General features: G+C 45.3%; 1 protein-coding gene across 2 annotated transcripts in view; it reads right to left on the reverse strand.

The window, feature by feature from the left end:
- Window positions 1-20,492, reverse strand: part of DNAJC16 (DnaJ heat shock protein family (Hsp40) member C16) — a 44,050-nt gene that overhangs the window by 6,394 nt on the left and 17,164 nt on the right. For both annotated transcript variants that reach the window (XM_049618026.1, XM_049618027.1), the window contains 7 exons: window positions 17,026-17,210; window positions 14,869-14,973; window positions 13,935-14,093; window positions 3,519-3,649; window positions 1,192-1,375; window positions 246-428; window positions 20-96 (listed from right to left, as the gene is read on the reverse strand). In XM_049618026.1, the coding sequence (XP_049473983.1) occupies window positions 20-96; window positions 246-428; window positions 1,192-1,375; window positions 3,519-3,649; window positions 13,935-14,093; window positions 14,869-14,973; window positions 17,026-17,210 (1,024 nt within the window). The remainder of the gene's footprint in view (window positions 1-19; window positions 97-245; window positions 429-1,191; window positions 1,376-3,518; window positions 3,650-13,934; window positions 14,094-14,868; window positions 14,974-17,025; window positions 17,211-20,492) is intronic.

The raw sequence follows: 20,492 nt of genomic DNA on the forward strand, positions 1-20,492 counted from the left end.
AAAGTAGCAATGTTCCCACCAGTTGTTGTGAAATATGCTGTCCCAGCAGTCCGAGATGTAGTCAGAAGCGGAGTAGAGCCACCGGAGGAGGAAGATCTGTTGGGAGAGAAAACGCACGTCGGTCAGGACGGGGCGCCCGAACCCCAGGCGGGAGAAGTCCTTGCCCACGACAGCGTGCTGCCAGCCTCTGCTCAGGCTCCTCACGAGCCCTGCCCGGAGCCCCCTCTCCTGGGCCACGTGCTTACAGGGGCAAGTTCATCGGTCAGGTCGGGGAGCACTGCCTCCGAGGACAGGAGAGCGGGGTCTCTGCGCAGCTGGTCGAGATAGCCCAGTAGGGTGAATTTATCGCTCTCACTCCCTGTCCAGGGAGCTTCGAGGGTTTTATACACTACCCTTCCTCCCGTGGTGCGCCTTTCCAAGATAGACACCTGGCGGGAAAAGAGAGGAAGCCATCAGAAGTCTTTCCAAAAGAATGGGAAGTTCCTGTTTGGTCTTTTTTCGGGGGGGGGGGGGGGGGGGGTGGAAAAAAGGATCCAGTGGAGTCAGCAATGAACTCAAACACGGATATGGATTGGTAGAAAATATGCGCGAGAGATTTACATTTTTTTCTGGCAAAGAAACTATGGTGACTTTCCACAGCTTTTGCTAAAAGTTAAAGCTCTTTCTTCTGAGTAGACTTTTTTCTATAACCTCTGACTCAACATAATAAAGAAACTTTCTCGTTTAGAGAGATTTTCCATGATTACCAAAAAGATGACAAAGAGAGGATTTAATGCTTCTGTAGAGTGATGACAAAGGAGGGGAAGGGAAGGAGAGATCAATTAAAATGAAGTGAAAAAAGAGGCAGAAGTAAAGGAGGGAGAAATTCCTTAGCCTGGTGGTCTAAGGAAGATTTTACAAAGTAGGTACTCTAAGACTAGACCCGGCATGGGGAGAAAAACTGGGGAAAACAACTGACACTCCTGAACCTTTACCCGTAGGAAAGATGCTTTCTGTGAAGGTCTAAGGCTGAAAATCTAGGAGGTGAAATCCCCAAGGTCAAAGGCTGTTTTAGGAGTGGGCTTTCAAAACAGACTCAGAGATTTCTGGATCCCTGGAATCTGTATTCAAAACTCCCAAAGGAGGAGAAAACAGTATCAGGCGCCATGAGCTTGTCAAGAGCTCAGAGTCAGAAGAGAATCCACGACTCACCGCGGATCTTCCTGGGAACGTATCACTGTCCGGTAATAAGGTGGTGGCAAACTCCTGCTGCCGGTTACTGTAGATGTGCACGAATCTCACTGTGTCCTGTGTGTTTGCCAGGGCAAAGGACAGGAAAGCCTCAAAGGGTTTACCCAGCTTGGTAGCCTCGGGAGTCAGTAAAACCACACAGTACCTGCACAACAACAAAAGAGAAGACTTTATGAACTGATCTCCGAGGCCAAGGCTAGGATCTGCGACGGCAGGTGAAGGCGACGAGGAGCAGGCGCTCACTTGACAGACGAAAGCCGGGTGTGAGAAGGTCTCCGACGAGGGATTTCCAAGTCACCGATGACCTGTTCTTTTCCAGACTGGTGATGTCTTCCCCAAAGCAAACTTTACCACGCTTAGGAATTTCTTTCTTTCTCTCTCTCTTTTTAATGTTTATTTATTTTTGAGAGAGAGACAGAGCAAGCAGGGGAGGGGCAGAGAGCAAGGGGGCCCAGGGGTCAGAAGCAGGCTCTGCGCTGACGGCAGAGAGCCCGACGCGGGGCTCGAACTCGCCAACCGTGAGATCATGACGTGTGCCCAAGTCAGCTGCTCAACCGCCTAAGCCACCCAGCTGCCCAGGAATTTCTTTCAGGGCAACGGCTCTGAGTCCTTGACGCAGAAGGGCTTCCAGAAGCCACCTGTTGTAGTTCTTCTGCCACAGGCAGGGTTGTTCAAATCTATCTTGGGCTGGGGGTCTCTGAGCCTCATTCTGAAGGGCTTCCTTTGCAATCTTTCCAAGGGTAAGTGTAGCTCATCATTTATTCGTTCTCCAAAATATTTTTAAAAAAATTTTATGTTTATTTATTTTGAGAGAGAGAGAGAGAAAGAGAGAGAGAGAGAGAGAGAGAGAGAATGCAAGTGGGGGAGGGACAGAGAGAGAGGAAGACACAGAATCCAAAGCGGGCTCCAGGCTCTGAGCTGTCAGCACAGAGCCCTGTGCAGGGCATGAACCCACGAACTGGGAGATCACGACGTGAGCCGAAGTCAGATGCCTAACCGACTGAGCCCCCCAGGCGCCCCTCTTGCTCCCAAATATTTAGGAAGCACTTACTGTATGCCTGCTAAGATGGACAACGTTCTTGCCCTTGTGGAGCTTACAGTCCAGTGGGGAAGTTGGACCACACGTAAATAGATACATCGTGACAAGCAGTAACTACTGTTACGAAAGAGAAGAGGAGGAGAGAGAGAGAGAGTCCAGGGTTGGGGGGGCGCCACACTCCATTAGACAGATTGCTCAGGGACATGTCACCTCCCAGAGGTGAGCAGAAGCCTGAAAGAAAGGGGTCAGGGCGTTCCAGGCGGAGAGGACCGCAAGATAAAGACCCTCTGACGGAGAGAGACTGGGCCCAACACGCAGTTCCAGTAAGATCACCGGCTGACGTGTGGAGAACCGCGTGGAAGGCACAAGAGGGGTATGGAAGCAGAGACTGGTTAGAAGGCTAGCGGGGTCTCTCGACAGGTGCCGGTGGCCTGCTCTAGGGCGGCAGGGGCAAAACAGGTGAGAAGAGGGTGGATATGGGAGATTTTCTGAGGGCCACACACACAACAATCCTTAGGGTCCGGGATATACTTCTTTATATCGAGCTAACGTCTTTCTTCTCTCTTAGTCTTATAAAGGAATAAAGGAATCAGACAAATCTGGAAACCGGGAAATTTTCTCACTTTAAATCATATTCTAGTTATCTTTTCAAGTAAAATGAGCAGTACGTTTTCCTTTCCTATCTAGACACGTTTCCCAGTGAACTAGCCCTACATTTAAAGCCACTGATTCAGTCATCCGAGAAATGTCTAAAAAGACATTTTCCCTGTATTTCCAGACTTTTTAGACGCCCTGTATGAACAAAAATGTGCCTCAGCCTTCCACTCCCTGCTAATTATCTGACCGTCTCCTCAGTGTCCTACAGCTCCCTAGGGTTAGCTGCTGCCCCAGCCCCGCTCCTGGGCCTCTGAAGGCTCGCCCTGTGTGCGACGCTCTGGTAGGAGCAGGGACTCTCTCGTATCTGTGCTTCTTTAAAGGGACCCAGACTGTCCCCGACAACTGGCCCAAGTCCGTTCGTCCTTCTGGCCTCAGCTAAAGGGTTGCGAATTACGGAGATCCTCTCTGCCCCCTGGGCCAGGCTGGCACCCTGGATTCACACACCCCACTACTAACAGAGTGGGCAGTCAGTATGTGTTACCTACAGAGAAAGTTCTGACTGTCACAGGTAGATGTTTAATCGCCCTGTAGAAGAATGTGCCGTGGCCTCTCTATCGCAGTGACAGACAGGGACACAGCCTTGAGTCCTTACTTCCTCTGTCGGTGAGACCGTTTCACGGGGCACAGCTCATGGAACAACTTCTGGCTGGTGAGCCTGGCTGCCAGTAGATACTTGTTTTGGGTGATGAAGTCGTCAATGACCTGCTTCTTCATACCTCGGGCCTGCGGAAAAACCAACAAACGGTTGATTTTTAGTCACTCTGCTCACTGCCAATGGGCTGTACGTAGAAGCTGAAAAAAAAATGTGGCTGACCCGTGAAGTTGTAATTTCACGTTGTATGGTGACAGCAGATGGCAGCCACACTTGTCGTGAGCACAGCACACAGGGAAGCTGTGTCACTAGCTTGTACACCTGAAACTAATGTCACGTTGTACGGAAACCGCACTCAAGACAAAAATTATATAAAAAAAAAAAAAAACTGGAAGAGAAATGCGGCGGACCCTGGCTAAAGTGATATAATAAACAAGACAGGTCCCGTCTGAAGAAATCAACACGTGGGAATCTATTTGACAGTGTGGGGCTGGACCCAATGACGGAACTATTTCAAGTCAAAGGAAAACCAAGTGCTCTTTCCACTGCAGAGTTTTTGTATACTTTTTTTTTTTTAATGTTTATTTATTTGTTTTGAGAAAGAAAGAGCGAGAGATCGAGCGAGCATGCACAAGTGGGGAAGGGGCAGCGAGAGAGAGAATCTCAAGCAGGATCCACGCTGTCAGCATAGAGCCTGACATGGGGATTGACCTCGCGAACCGTGAGATCATGACCCGAGCTGAAATCAAGAGTTGAAGGCTCAACCAACTGAGTCATCCAGGTGCCCCTGTGTAAGGTTTTATGCTGGCAGATTTAAAAAGTCACTTTGTTTTGTTTTGTTTTTATAGATTTTATTTTTAAGTAGGCTCCACACCCAACATGGGGCTCGAACTCATGACCCCGAGGTCAAGAATTACATGTTCTATGAAATAAACCAGCCAGGTGTCCCTTAAGAGTTATTTTGAATTCCAGGCAAATTGACTTCCATTTAAGCTTGGCAGTAAACCGAACAATTAAAAATAAACTCCAAAGTACCAAGGTTACTAAGTATAAAAGGCAGACTACAAAACCGTATGATGGCCACTTTGTTTTTACTAAGTTTTGTGCATTTCGAAGAGCTGAAATTAGACAGACAGCAGACTGTCTGACCACAATCCAGAAATCCATATAAAATGTCAACTAGAAAATCCTTATATTTTAAGAAACACACTTTGAATCACCTACTTAACTAAGAAGAGCTTATCAGATATTTAAAAAATTCTCTGAATTTGAATGACTCATGAAAACACTATTTATACACGCTGGGGTATATAGCTAAGCAGCACTTGGAGGGTAATGTTAAAAAATGAATAAAACAGAAAAGAAATTAGTGACCTAGAGGCCTACATCCAGAAGTTAACAAGAAACAACAAAAAATATGAAAGGAGAAAGAAGGAAATAATGAAAACAGAGATCCATGAAGCACAACAAACATAGGAAGAGAAGAAACAAAGAAGCAACAAAGCTAAAGTTGGCTCTCTGGGAGACCTAACAACCAAATGGACAAATCTCTGGTAAAACCCATCGTGAAGACAAGACAGAAAGCACAAATGACCATTATCAAGGATGACAAGGAGGTATCACCACCTGTGTTGCAAAAGTTAAAGTCATCTGAGGACTTAGATGAAAGAGAAAAATTTCTAGAAAAATACGGCAGTATCTGAAAAAAAACAGAAAACTTGAAGAGTTGTATAAGCATTAAAGGAGGTGAACTGGTGGTAGTCAAAGATCTTTCCTTAAACACAAACTCAAAGCCCAGATGGTGTTACAGATGGTTTCCATGAAACTTTCAAGAGGACAATCCAATCTTACATAAAGTCTCCCCGAGAATAGAAAAAGGGAGAACGCACCCACCTCACTTCCTGATGCAAAGCCTCACATGGGCCTCAAGAGAAAGAAAAGTCAGAAGTCAACCTCGTTTCTGAACACAAATGCAAAAATCCTAAACAAGAGTTTAGCAAACTGAATCCAGCAGTATACCCAAAGCATAATGTAAGTCACGATCCTGCTGGACTTATCTGATCAGCTCAAATTAGGCTTAACATTAGAAAATGAATTAATCGGGGCGCCTGGGTGGCTCAGTCGGTTAAGCGGCCGACTTCACCTCAGGTCATGATCTCGCGATCCGTGAGTTCGAGCCCCACGTCGGGCTCTGTGCTGGCAGCTCAGAGCCTGGAGCCTGTTTCAGATTCTGTGTCTCCCTCTCTCTGACCCTCCCCCGTTCATGCTCTGTCTTTCTCTGTCTCAAAAATAAATAAATGTTAAAAAAAAAAAATAAAAGAAAATGAATTAATCTAGTTGGCACATTTTAGATGATTAAAGATTAAACACAAAAAAATAAGATAATCTCTCAATGGATGTGGAAAAAACATCTGATAAAAACCAATACCATTCAGGTCAACAATAAATAGAAGGGAACCTCCTTAATCTGAAGAGGGTAGCTACAAAATGCCTTCTGCAAATGCCACACTTTATTGGGGAAATGGAGATCAGGAACAAGGATGCCCCCCCAACCCCCCATCACTACATTTCTAGTCTGCGTCACACCAGAGGTCAGCAGTAAAGTAAGAAAAAGAAATAAAATAGGGGCGCCTGGGTGGCTCGGTCGGTTGAGAGACCGACTTCAGCTCAGGTCATGATCTCACGGTTCGTGAGTTCAGGCCCCACGTCGGGCTCTGTGCTGACAGCTCGGAGCCTGGAGCCTGCTTCGGATTCTGTGTCTCCCTCTGTCTCTGCCTCTCCCCCGCTCATGCTCTGTCTGTCTCTGTCTCAGAAATAAACAAACATAAAAAAAAAATTAGAAAATAAAATAAAATAAAATAAGGGCTGGAAGAAAATGAAGCAAAACTGCCATTAATCTCAGATGATGTGACTGCAATTCAGCAAACCCAAAAGGTGGTACAGATAAATTACTTAAATCAGTAGGAGAGTTTTAGCAAGACTGCTGGACACAGAGTCAGTGTTTAATAATGAATGGTATTGGGGTATTGAGCCCCGAGTCGGGCTCTGTGCTGACAGCGTGGAGCCTGCTTGGGATTCTCCCTCTCCCCCCCTCTCTCTGCCCCTCCCCTGTTCACACGCTCTCTTTCAAAATAAATAAATAAATAAACGTTAAAAAAAATTTAACTGTATCACCTAATACCAGCACACAAAAGATGTAATAACAAAGATACCCTTTCCAACAGCATAAAAAATATGAGGTACCTAGAAGTAAGCTGGAAAAAAAGCACGATCTTTACAGAGACAATTATAAAAGCTTACAGAGGGCCACGTGGCTGACTCAGTCGGCGGAGGGTGCAACTCTTGATCTCGGTGTTATAAGTTTGAGCCCCATGTTAGGTGTAGAGATTACTTAAAAATAAGATCCTTTAAAAAAAAAAAAAAAGCTTATGGAGACATATTACTGAGCACCTAAACAAATGGCAACAGATCTATGATGCTCATGGGTAGAAAGGCTCAATTTTGTCAAGAGGCATGTTCTCCTCAAACTTATATAAAATAATTTTTTTTCAGAGTTTTATTTGTTTGAGAGAAAGAGAGAGTGCATGTGTGTGAGCAGGGGAGGGGCAGAGAGAGGGGGAGAGAATCCCAAGCAGGCTCTGCACTGTCAGCACACAGCCCCACCCAGGACTCGACCTCACAAACCGCGAGGTCACGGCCTGAGCCAAAATTGAGAGTCAGACGCTCAACCGACGGAGCTGCCCCTCTCTCCAAACTGATTTGAAGAATCAATACCAAATCAGTAAGATCCCAACAAGTTTTCTGTTTGTTTGTTTTGATGGAACTTGACAGACAGAACGTAATGCGAATACAAAACGTGCAAGACACCAAGAACAGCCAAGGTGCTTCTGAAGACACCTCCCCACCCTGCTAAAACCCAAAAAATAAGGTGGGAGGATTTGCTCTGTGAGCTATCGTGACTCTTTCTAGATGGCTGCTACCGGAGTACAAAAGACAAACCATAAAGCTTTTAGAAGCTCCATGGAAGGATTATCCTCACTACCTTGCTGTAGGGAAAGGCGTCCTGAAGAGTAAACAGAACCAATCATAAAGGGAATTGTTGATGCAAGCGACTACATTAAAAGTAAGAACATGTGTTCACCGACATGATACCAAACACAAGAATATATCCAGAGCATCACTGGTCACATAACTAAACGGTGGAAAGATCTAAACGTCTGTCCGCAGCAGATTGGCTACGCTGCAGTATATTCACGCCAAGCTCCACAGACAACACGTACAGACCTCGCAAACATAAGCTGGCAAGAGCCAGACGCGCCAGGAACTCACACTGCTTGAGTCTAGCTGGATAAGCGAGTGGCTACAAATCATTAGCGAAAAGGGAGACAATTCAATAGAAAACAATGGGTGGAACACTTGGTGGGCATGCCAGCAAAGGGGAAGGAAATCCAGAAGGCGCATAATCAGCTTCCTTGTGAGTAAGGGAAACGCAAAGCAGAAGTACAAGGAGATGCAGCTACAGACTCAGTCAACTCGGAAACATGAACTTGAACCGGTGCCGGCAAGGAGGTGCAGCACTGGAACTTTCGCCCGTGACCGGTGGAGGTGGAAACTGGTAACATCCCTTCGGAAAACACACCACCTAGAGACGCTAGAGATGTGCACAGCCCAGGGCCCAGCAATGTTGCAACCAGATACACCCTAGAGGCAACGGGTCTCAAAACTCTGTGGTCTCAGAACACCTTTACGCTTTTTTTAAAAAAAGATTTTATTTATTTTTTATGATGAACACTGGGTATTCCATATCACTACATTCTACTCCTGAACCGATATTATACTATATGTCAACTAACTAGAACTTAATAAGTATTTGAAAAAATGAAAAAAAAAAAAAAAGATCTTATTTTTTAGGTAATCTTTACATCCAAGATGGGGCTCGAACCCATAACCCTGAGATCAAGAGTCACATGCTCTACTGACTGAGCCAGCCAGGTGCCCCACCTTTACACTCTTAAGATTACTGAGGACCCCAAAGAACTTTTGTTTAATGTGGTTTTTACCTATTAATATTTATTAGATATAAATTAGACAAATTTTATCTTTTTTAATTTTTTTATTATTTTTTTAAATGTTTATTTATTTTTGAGACAGAGAGAGACAGAGCATGAGCAGGAAGGGGCAGAGAGAGAGGGAGACACAGAATCCGAAGCAGGCTCCGGGCTCGGAGCTGTCAGCACAGAGCCCGACGCGGGGCTCGAACTCACAAACTGTGAGATCGTGACCTGAGCTGAAGTCGGACGCTTGACCGACTGAGCCACCCAGGCACCCCAAATTAGACAAATTTTAAACATATTTAGCAATTCATTAGAAAATAATAAACTCATACATGTTAATGTAAATATTTTAAGTGAAAAAAACCCAATTTTTCCCAAAATCAAAAATGTTTAGTCAGAAGAGTAGCACTGCTTTACATTCTGACAATTCTCTCTAATGTCTGGCCTCAGAGAAGAGACAGGTGGGTTGGCATATCTGCTTTTTTTTTTTTTTTTTTAATGTTTTTATTTTATTTTTGAGAGAGAGAGAGAGGGAGACACAGAATCCGAAGCAGGCTCCAGGCTCTGAGCTGTCAGCACAGAGCCCAACGTGGGGTTCAAACTCATGAACCACGAGATCATGACCTGAGCCTAAGTCAGGCGCTCGATGACTGAGCCACCCAGGTGTCCCTCTCATATCTGTTTGTGTGTGCAACCTGTGGTGATTTGTTGTTTTGGCTGAAAAATCCAGCCTCATATAGATACACAGTTGGAAAAGGGAGGTTTAGTTTAATAGCTTCCCCCACCCCCCCCCACCCCTCCGATAACTGTGGATATTCTTTGCTACTATGTAAAAATTCGATAGAAAGTAGTTTGTTAAAGGTTAGTTGCTATCTGGATTCAATGGACTTTTTAAAAAAAATTTTTTTTAAAGTAATCTCCAAGCCCAATGTGGGGCTTGAACTCGCGACTCTGAGATCAAGAGTCACATGCTCTACCAACTGAGACAGCCAGACACCCCTGGATTCAACGAATTTTTAATACTTTGTTAAATTCATAGTTACTGATCACCTTGCACTTAGAATGGATCTTTTACTCACGCATGATTTTTCAATATCATGCACTGGTTATTTGGATAATACTGGTTCACTGATCTTCCAAATGCTGGCAAATTTTATTATACATATAAAACAAAAGTGCGCCACATTGATGAACCAACTTTATCATAAAATTCTGAGAAGTTCATAATGGCGGATATCAATTTTTCAAAATTCTAATTTTCTTGGAAACCTGAATTTTGTCATTGGCAACAAATACCATCAGTTGTTTCCGTTCAAGGGCTAGGCTCACTACATTCAGTTTTTAGGAAATGTCTGCCCCAAAGCCAAGTCTGAATAACCATAGGTGTCTGTCACTTATTCTTTCAAGTAAAAATAACATCCCGTTGGGGCACCTGAGTGGCTTAGTCAGTTAAGTGTCCAACTTCGGCTCAGGTCATGATCTCATGGTTCTTGATTTCAGGCCCCACATCGGGCTCTCTGCTGTCAGCCCAGAGCCTGCTTTGGATCCTCTGTCCCCCTCTCTCTGTGCCCCTGCCTTGCACCTTCTCCAAAAAAAAAAAAGTTCCATTGAAAAGGGCTAGTTCAAAACTCATGAGTTAGGTAATCACACAAATGCTCCCCCTTAAGACAATCTTTATACCCTGCCTGTAGCAGCACTGTGTCGTCACAAAGAATATTGAAAATATCCAAGAGACATGTACTCAAGGGTCAACAGATTTATTAACAAAATTATACTTGTCACTGCTTCATCAAGGGTATTAAGTGATAAATGAGGGTGGTTTTGGTTAGTTTCTATGGTGATTGCTTAGGAGTGAAAACACATGCTTACTGGTGGTCTGGGGCCCAGGCTTTCGATTATGTTCTGGGTTGTGCCCCGGGAGTTTTACCCACCACTGCTCTCGCGCCATCAGGGCAAGTGTCAACACAGAGACAACGGACCAGTTATGTTATGTCTCTGTGTGATTATGGAGATCCTTCTGAGCTCACAGACTTCCCACCCCCACTCCAAGGTCTGTGAACCTCGATCTGCCAACTGCTGTCCTAGAGGCACCCAGATGGACCGAGATTGCACATGGTGTTCATGGCGACACTGCTCCTAAAGCCCCGAAATGCCCGTCAGAAGAAGGATGAACCGAGATGTTACCGTGCGGCCAAACGTACTATCCAGCAAAGGAAAACAAGCTCGGGAGAGCTCCATGAGACCAGTGGTCCTGCTGGTGTCACCTACTAAGTGACTTGACGTCGGGAGTCACTTTATATCATTTTATGTCCTTAATGAACATACTGGTAAAGCATCCACCGTGCCAGTAATTTTCTAAGTGTGTTTGAGTTACAATTGTCCGCAAGGGATAAATAAATCATTCTCACGAGTAGAAGCTATTACTGAAAAGCAATTCGGGAAGTCGTCAGAGATCTACCTTGGATTGAGATGATCTTTTCTCTCTACGCCGCCAGCATGTTCTCGTACGGACCCTCTCAGCAACTCAGTCGCCATCGGGCACCCCCTTTTCAATTGCTGACGGCTGTCCACAATTTTGTCCTTGGCCCCCTTCTCTCCTTACCTCACATAATCACTGGGAGATCGCTCCACACTGAAGAGTTCCGCCTCTGACCACTCACTCGTGGCCTACAAATCCCTCTCCCCAGCTCCCTAAGACCCACACCCCTACACCCGACTGACCGATGGACATCTCCCCTTAGATTCCCTGTGGGCAGCTCTCACCCTGTACATCCACAGCTGAGTTCATCACCTTCTTCCTAAACCTGCTCTTCTCTCCTCACTGTCCACTTCCCCCGTCTGGCTCTGTCACACGCGATGTCCGACCTCATTCCCATCTCAAGTGCCCTTTCCCTACATTCGCGTCTGAGTGAGTCACCTAGGCCGGTGGATGGGAACTGCCTTTAGGCCTCTTCTCCTCTAACTGGGTCGTGAGGACAAAGGCTAACTCTGGATGTCAGGGCGCCTCTGTATTCATTACACAGCAGGCAGGCGATGAAACGTTTACTGCATGAAAGAAATACAGGATTTTACAGAACTTCTCATCCCGGCTTCCTTTAGGAGAAGGTGAGTCAAGGGGTTCTTTTGATTTTTTTTAAAATAACATTCAAGAAATAAAAGAATACGTGCTCATTGTAGGGATTTTTAAAAACCGCAATATGCAAATGACATGTAATTTTACCATCAAGAGATGTATTTATTTCCAGTGTTCTCCTACGTGCATGCACGCACATATACACACATGCATACATGTGGTTACAAAATTGAGATCAGTGTTGAAACTGTGTATACGGTTGATATGCGTTGAGATCTTTTAGTCTCTGTGCGTTTATCTGTTTCAGTTTCCAGTATCCTACAGACTTCATTTAAATGATTTTGTCTGAGTTACTCATTAACTAATGTGTCTTGCCTTGCTCAGAATGGAACTCTGGTCTGAGATGACCACAGAGTCCCCACCGGCTGCAGGGTGAGGCCCCTTAGTTACGCATCCTGCTTGCTCTTTTTGACATTATGTCACGAAAATCATCCCCATCATTCAGTGTTCTTGAACTGCCATTTTAATTGGCTACATGGCTGTAGAGCAGTCCCTGTTTGGGATATACCAATAATTAGCCTACTCCTGCATATTTATATTTTCGCCCCAGTGAAAACTGTTACGAATGATACTCAACATCTCTGCATGTAAGTTTTGGCTGAATTCCTACTCCCTGAGGAAAGATTCCTAACAGGTAATCTCACCTTCCCAAGGTCTTTACTCAAACATCATCTTTTTTTTTTTTTTAAACTTTTTAAAAATTATTTATTTATTTTTTATTTAAAAAAAAAAATTTTTTTTTTAACGTTTATTTATTTTTGAGACAGAGAGAGACACAGCATGAACAGGGGAGGGTCAGAGAGAGAGGGACACACAGAATCTGAAACAGGCTCCAGGCTCTGAGCTGTCAGCACAGAGCCCGACACAGGGCTTGAACTCACGGACCGCGAGATCATGACCTGAGCCGAAGTTGGATGTTCAACCGACTGAGCCACCCAGGTGCCCCAGTGAGATTTAATTTTTAAAAGTGATTTCTTGGTCACTGGAATCTCTTCTCAGAATTTTGTTCATATTCTCAGCCCATTCTTCTTGGAAAGTTTTACTAAAAATTGTTTTTATTGAGGTGAAATTCACATAAAATAAAATCAGCTATTTTTAAATGTACAATCCAGTGGCATTTCGTATATGCACAGTGTTGTGTCACAATCACCTCTCTCTAGTCCCACACATTTCCATCATCCCAAAAGAAAGCTCTGTACCCACTAAGGGGTCACTTTCAGGAAGTTCTGTGTTGATCTCTTTGACTAGAAGAAACTCACGAGAAATTAAAGATCTGAATCTTTTTTAGATTGGTTGTAAATATTTCCCTCAGCTTATCGTTTAACTTAAAAATTATAAAGTATTTATGTGCAAATTTTAAACTTACAATCAAGTGAAGATTTTCCAATAAGACTTTTAGCTCTTCTTTAAGATCAGATAAATATTCATGTATATGGTCTCCGAGTTAGTTTAAAAAAAAAATTTTTTTTTTACGTTTATTTATTTTTGAGAGACAGAGACTGAGCACAAGGAGGGGAGGGGCAGAGAGGGAGGGAGACACAGAGTCCAAAGCAGGCTCCAGGCTCTGTGCTGACAGCTCAGAGCCTGACGCGGGACTTGAACTCACAAACCATGAGATCATGACCTGAGCCGAAGCTGGACACTCAACAGACTGAGCCACCCAGGCGCTCCAGTTTATGGTTTTTTAATTCCTTTTTATTATTGTTTTACATTTGACTTTTGAATCTATTTTTGTACCTTATTATAGAAGAACATTATTGATTTTCTGACAGGAGCACTTTAGAGGGAAAAGATAATTATTGGTTCTTATTTTATTTTTGTGGCAAAATACACATAATGTAAAAGTGACCATTTTAACCATTTCCAAGGGCATAATTCTGTGACATGAAGTATATTCACACTGCTGTGCAGCCATGTCCAGACTGTCCATCTGTAGAACCTTTTCACTTCCCAAACCAAAAGTGTACCCATTCAACACTAACCCCCTGTATCTTCCTCCCTGGGCCCTGGAGTTCCCATCATTCTAGTTCCTGCCGAAAGATTTTTTTTTTTTTTGAGCAAGATAGTACCAAATCAGATGAAAACCAAACTCATGTTTAAATTTTGTGCCTCTGAAGGAAGAAATTCAAAACGAATTTCTCCTCCTCACTTGCCTTGTTCGATTTTGCTGTTTACAAAGGTCAAGATAAAACATGAGGGCAATCTCACAACAGGATGACTCTCACGTACCTGGATAACATCTGCAGGCTTGTGGATGTGTTCTTTAAAGACCAAGATGGTGGGGGTGTAGACATTGACGTCGTATTGCCTTGTTATCTCTTCTGCCCCTCTCAAGCCGACGTGTACGTATCCAAATGACAAGTAATCCTTGTATGCAAAAGCGGTCAACTGTTAGGGTGCAATAGAGAGGAAGAAATTAAGTTGAGGGCACGGAACCACACACACCACGTGTGACTCGTTCATACCAGCGGCTGGCGAATGTTAGCTTGTATAGCCCCACTCAGGCTGCTAGACCCTGGTGCACTCAGAGGAATTCTATGGTGTTCCACGCACGCAAACTGTACCAACGAAGCCAAACGCAGGGATTTCTGTGTGTGTGTGTGTGTGTGTGTGTGTGTGTGTGTGTGTGCGTACAAAGAGAGGAAAATATTCATTTTACTGAGATCTGCACTGGGTCGGAGGTGTGGAGTGTTTGAGGCATTACCTCAACCCTGTACGATGGCAGTGACTGGGCCCAAGGTCAAGGGGGACACTCTCCTCTCGCATCTCAGGTCCCAGCGCTAGCCAGAGGTGTGCCGCAAGTGCAGGACCACAGGGTGTCACTCGGGGGGCGGGTCCGGGTCCAGACAGGCTTCAAGGGAATCACACAGTCACCCCGGGGGTCGGTTCTACAACCTGTCTAAGTTTCAATGTCTTGGTCTATAAAACACGGATGGTCTCTGTATCGCTGGGCTCTTCTGAGGACTAAATACTAGCACGTGTGGGGAAGGCACACTAGCGTAGTAAGGGCACCCACAGGTGCTCTGTGTATGGTGGTTAATGCCCATTTCTGGTCTTTATAAACGCTTCTTTTTGGATCAGCTCTTACTCGCGGGAAGGGCAAGCACATGGCAAGTTCACTGCACCAACAGAAGAGCAAACGTTCCCCCGGCACGCAAAATACCTTGTACAGCAGTGGTACGACGGGCATTTGGTCAAACAGAAGGACGTGAGGTTTGTTGTCTTGCTGCCAGCCAGAGAGGAATCGGACATAATTTTTATTTGTAACCTTAAGTTGAAAAGAGGATGTCAGTTTCAGTATTTGGTTCTCAACAGCCGCATTGTAAGGCAGTCAGGAGATCGTTAAACAAAATCACGTATGTGTAAAAGATTGTTTTGTAAAAAATAAATGCAGACGATGAGTCTTTTGTCTTTCTTGGACTAAAATGCTTTAAAAGAACAGAGTTATTGATTTCGTGTTTTCAGGTGCCCCACTCTGACAGACTGAAATCGTATCTTTTCTGAAACAATTGCTGAGTACGTTACAAAAAAAAAATTGAACTTTCGAATTTTAGACTGTGCTTCGTAATCTATTAACCTGTGGAAGATAATGCAATGATTGCTCCTTCAAAATGGCTTTTAAAAAAACAAGTGGGCCCACTCAGTCTATACGTTACACGATTTCATTCATTACCATCCGATTTGCTACTTTTGTGCTTCCCTGTTTATGCCTTAAATAATCCTACCGAGAGAAGAAGAAACATGAATAAATTAAAATTCTACCTAGAAACTTTTCATAGTTAAAAAAAGATTTATCTTTCCGTTCTGCTTCCAGAATGATCTATATTAAACCTCAATCTGGGCACTTCACTCTCTGCTCAGCCCTCTTCAATGGCTCCAGCCAAGGCCCAAGTTCCTCAAAGGGGTAGCCAGGCCCTCGGAAGCCCTCGAGATTCCTGTTAATGCCTCTCATCTGGTCCTCTCCTGCTCACTAGTGACTGCTTCATCCAGAGCAGGCTGTTGCCTGTCCCAGACCTCCTGGGGCCTGGAACTCATCCCCTACCACCTCTCCTCCTCCCTTGGCAAACTCTGGCCAGGAAGCCATTCCCAGCTCTCAAGCACAGGCTCTTAGCATATCAGACGGAAATAATCACCCACTAGACTGGGAGCTCCTTGAAAAGTACCCACTTACAGTGCTTGGCATAGAATAGGTATTTCATAAACGTTTGAGGACCCATTTGAACAACCTGTGATTGTTCAAAATTCTCTTTGACAATTTCCTTTCACACTAACTCCAATGAATATTTCTTCTGTGGATAACGACGCTGGCGGGGTAGTCTATGAATAGTGCATGTGGAAACAGGATGCAAATGTTGGTATGTTCACTCTCCCTGGTATATAGTTAAAAGACTGAATCACTTAAAGCAAACAAGAATCCTGTTCTTGGGGTGCCCGGGTGGCTCAGGCAGTTGAGCGTCCGACTTCAGCTCAGGTCATGATCTCACGGTTTGTGAGCTTGAGCCCTTCATCGGGCTCACTACTGTCAGCACAGAGCCTGCTTTGAATCCTCTGTCCCCCTCTCTCACGGCCCCTCCCCTGCTCTCTCTCTCTCTCTCTCTCAAAAATAAATAAAACATTAAAAAAATATATAAACTTAAAGCATTAATTAAAACAAAAAAATCCTGTTCTAGTTCCTTTGATCCCTAACCTCAGATACTGGGGGAAAGAATGCTTAAGTATAAAAAATCGTAAACTAGTATGAAATCTTTGTGCCTGGCTTTTTTAGCTCAACCCTTTGTTTGTGAAATTATTCATATTGTTGCATTACTCTAAGTTCTGAAAGTTCCAAAAATACTATTTGATTTTGTGGAATCTTGCGTATTCCATAGATGCGATTAAGTACGTAACCAAACGTAAGGTGCCTCCTTAGAGCAGTAGGCAGCACGTCAGTGTCATGTAACCAAATGTAATTCAATTTGAATACTTTCATAGACAAATACCTTCAAATTCACCAGTCAGAAAGAAATCCTTCATCCTACCTTGTGATCTGAGTTTTGCTCACAAAAAGAGAGCCCCTGTCGTTTTAGGCTCAGATCCCCACCTCTGTGTGTATGTGCACAGTGGTTACTAACAGGCAGGGATTTGTTCGGTTGTTCTACTTTGTTTCGATTTTCAGTCTCCTACTGACTTCATTGAAATGATTTCGGGTGAATGATTAATTAATTAAGATATGTCTTGCCCTGTTCGAAAGGACACTCAGGCCTGAGAGGACTGCAGACAAGAGTTCAGGACAGCCAGGGGTCCCGGTACCTCGTAAATTTCTTCTCCGCGGGGTACTTACTTTCTCCACCAAGTTCCCTGGAAGAAGACTTTCTACAAACTGTCGTAGGTTCTCACGGACAACTGCATTATGGAAGAAGGAGATCTTCCCATTTATGATTCCCAGGATGGAGGGTGTGCTGTGTGCTCCCAGGTGATGGGCCAGGCGTCTCTCGTACCCAGCGTGGACCACGCCGATTCCTACACCTGGAAAGCAGGGAAGACTTGCATGAAGCCTTTTATACCCCCCCACCCGCGCCGTGGTGGATGAAGAAAGGCTGGTACTTTTCTGGTGCGCAATCGAAATCCATCCTGACCCAGCAGGGGACGATATCTTTCCCAATAGGTTGTCTATCAGTGTTTTCGTTGCTGACATTCTAAGTCGGTTCAGTTTTTCTGCAGAATAATCTGGCAGTATTTAAGAGCGACAAGTCTTTCTTTTAGTCTGTTATTTCGAATTTTGGGAGTAGAACATGAGAAAATACTTGAGAAGAAAAGAAAGCCATCTGCTCCCCGTGTTCCTATGCACAAAGAAAAAAACCTGTGAACAATCCAGGGATTCAACAACTCGGTAATGGTTGGAAAAAATAATTACGATTTATCGATGGAAGTCACGGTCTTCTCGCTCTTGAGAGCAAATCTCCCTGTCCTATAAATTACTTTGTAGAGATATTAGGAAGTGCACATTCTCAAAAGGAAAAAGAAATTTAGGGAAAATCACTCAGAAGCCCAATCCCATTACCTACTGCTACTATTTTGGTATCTATCTGTGCCTTTTCTTCCCCAAACATCTATATATAAAATAAAATAGAAGCATCTGACACTCATTGCACTTAATAGTTGAATAATTTTCCTCGCTCCTCCATCAGCCGATCCATTTGGAGAGCTCTGCGAACACTGAGGTACGTGAAGTATTAATAGCCAGCAAAGACACGCGGCTTCTCTTGGATGCCCAACAGACTTCTCAAGCTTAACACTTCCCAAACCTACCTCCTGATCTCCTCCCCCAGGCCTGTCCCACGCAGGCCTCCCCTGGTCACGGACGGGCCCCTCCCTTCCTGTTACTTGGACGGAAGATGGGAGTCATTTTCCACCTCTTGCCTCTCACACCCCACGTCCAATCTGTCAGCAAGTCCTGTTGGTTTCGTTTTCAAAATATACCAGGGATCTGACTGTTTTTCTCCGTCTTCTTTAGGCTCTCCTCTCTGAGACATCAGCTCTCCTCCCCCGTGGCTGCAATACCCTCCTAATGGCCTTGTTTCTCCCGGTCTCCCTGCGGTCTACTCTCAACGTACTGGCCGGACCATCCCTTCGAACACACAAACATGGATCAGGGCACTCCTCTGCCCAAACCCTGCAAACACTTCCCGTTTCACTCAGAATAAAAGGCCATCTTCACAAAGGCCGACAAGACCCTCTGTGATTCGGTCCCCGGTTCCCTTCTGCCTCCTTCCCCTCCTCCCGCCCTCACTCACCTTGCTCCAGTGCCCAGCATCCTTCTCTTCCTTAAACACACGGGCATGTTCCTGCCTTAGGGCCTTGGCACTGGCTCTCCCTTCTGCCTGGAGCGTGTACCTCCCTGACCTCTGTGCAGCCGACTCCTTCGCCAGCTGCAGGCCCTTCTCAACGAGGCCCACTTGGCTACCATGTTTGAGACAATACTCCCCGCTCTCGGGATCCCCCTCAACCTGCTCACTTGCCCTTTTCCCGTAGCACTTCCCACCTTCCGATGTATCACACACTTTCCTTTCTCTGTCGATTGTTTGTTGTACATCTGCCCCTGCTAGGATGTAAGGCGGGGATCTTGGTTCGGTCACTGGTGCATCCAAGCAGCAGACCAGAGCACGGGACACAGCAGGAGCTCACTGGAACCGGGACATCAATCTTTTCGGTTTTATTTTTGTTTTTTAAATTAAAAAAAATTAAAAAAAAATTTAACGTATACTTAGAGAGAGAGCGAGCGCACGCGTGCACGTGTGCAAGAGGGGGAGGGACAGAGAGAGAGACACAGAATCCAAAGCAGGCTTCAGGCTCCCAGCTGTCAGCACAGAGCTTGACGCAGGGCTCGAGCTCATGAACTGTGAGAGCATGACCTGAGCCGAAGTTGGACGCTCAACTGACTGAGCCACCCAGGCACCCCTAAGTTTTTAAGATTTTTAAGTAGGTTCCATGTCCAGTGTGGAGCCCGATGTGGGGCTTGAACTCACGACACTTCGATTAAGACCTGAGCTGAGATCAAGAGTCGGATGCTTAACAAACTGAGCCACCAAGGCGCCTCCATTAATCTATTTGAATACTGAAACTGCTTTTGGCTTTCACTATTACCAGAGTATTCTGATGGGCATCCTTGTACGTCTTTGTGTACATATCTTTGTGCACTTGTGTGATTTCCTAGTTAAATTCCAAAAACGGAATTACTAGGTGAACGGCAGGGCTCACAAGCTTCACACATTACAACTGCTGAGCAGACTGAACAAGTCTATTTGCAGGCGACCTGACAGTGACCCTTGGAGTATCTCAAGGGCAGGAAAGGAGGAACCTTAAACATCACATAGGCCCCCCCTCATTTCACAGACAAAGTGAGCTTCAGAGAGATTATGTGATCCTAGCTGGCAGAGCTGGTAACACTGTAGAGCGAGAATCCAAGCTGGATGGTCTAGAGCCAAGTCTAGAACATTGCACCGCACTACAGGCATTACAAATACTGATGGAACAATGTCAGTAAGTGGAAGTGCATATAAGATCCTGTGAGAAGAACAAGAATATAGCAGGCACATACACTGAGAGCTTTGCTTTTCTGTGAAGTCAGGAAGAGACATCACCGAGGGAGGTCGAGCGGCCACACGGCAAAGGCCTAGGGGCGGAATGACCATGTCCTGAACCCTTTCTAAGTTAGGCAGCGTGGCGAAAGCTTTATAGACATTTTCACCTTTCATACAAATATCCTGAGTGGTCAGTGTAGTTGCCTTCATGGATGAGGACCGCAGTGCCCGGAGAGGCTGAGGACAACGGGCCTGGCATTACAGTTAGCGTGCAGTGGAACCAGGACTTGAACCCAGGCCTGGCTGCCGCCTGGCTTGGAAGAACGACCTCTTCTATCCTAGGTTCCAAATACCGGAGGCATCAATTTCTTAGAGTCCGGCTCACCCTAAACCATCTCCTATAGACCAGATGCCAATTTATTATACAATCCCAGGCGGTACGCTCAGGTAACTGCGCCATTCCGGGTGTCCCCTGCAGGGTTTCGGAACACCCGGGGACCAGAATCAGTAATCAGAAAGGTGGCTGGTGGGCCTGGAGTCAGGATGAGGGATGCAGGCAGCCCTGGGGGGGCAAAGGGAAACCGGAAAGATCTTCAGAGCTTGCTGTTCCCTCTAGTCTTGCCCCAGGTATCCCTGAAGCTCGAGGTCACACCCCTTGTGCGTTGCCTCCTCAGCAAGGCGTGTCCTGTCTGGCCAGCTTCAGCCTGTCACCTCGCCCTGGCCTTCT

Source organism: Panthera uncia, assembly GCF_023721935.1.
Source record: "Panthera uncia isolate 11264 chromosome C1 unlocalized genomic scaffold, Puncia_PCG_1.0 HiC_scaffold_4, whole genome shotgun sequence".
Taxonomy (NCBI): domain Eukaryota; kingdom Metazoa; phylum Chordata; class Mammalia; order Carnivora; family Felidae; genus Panthera; species Panthera uncia.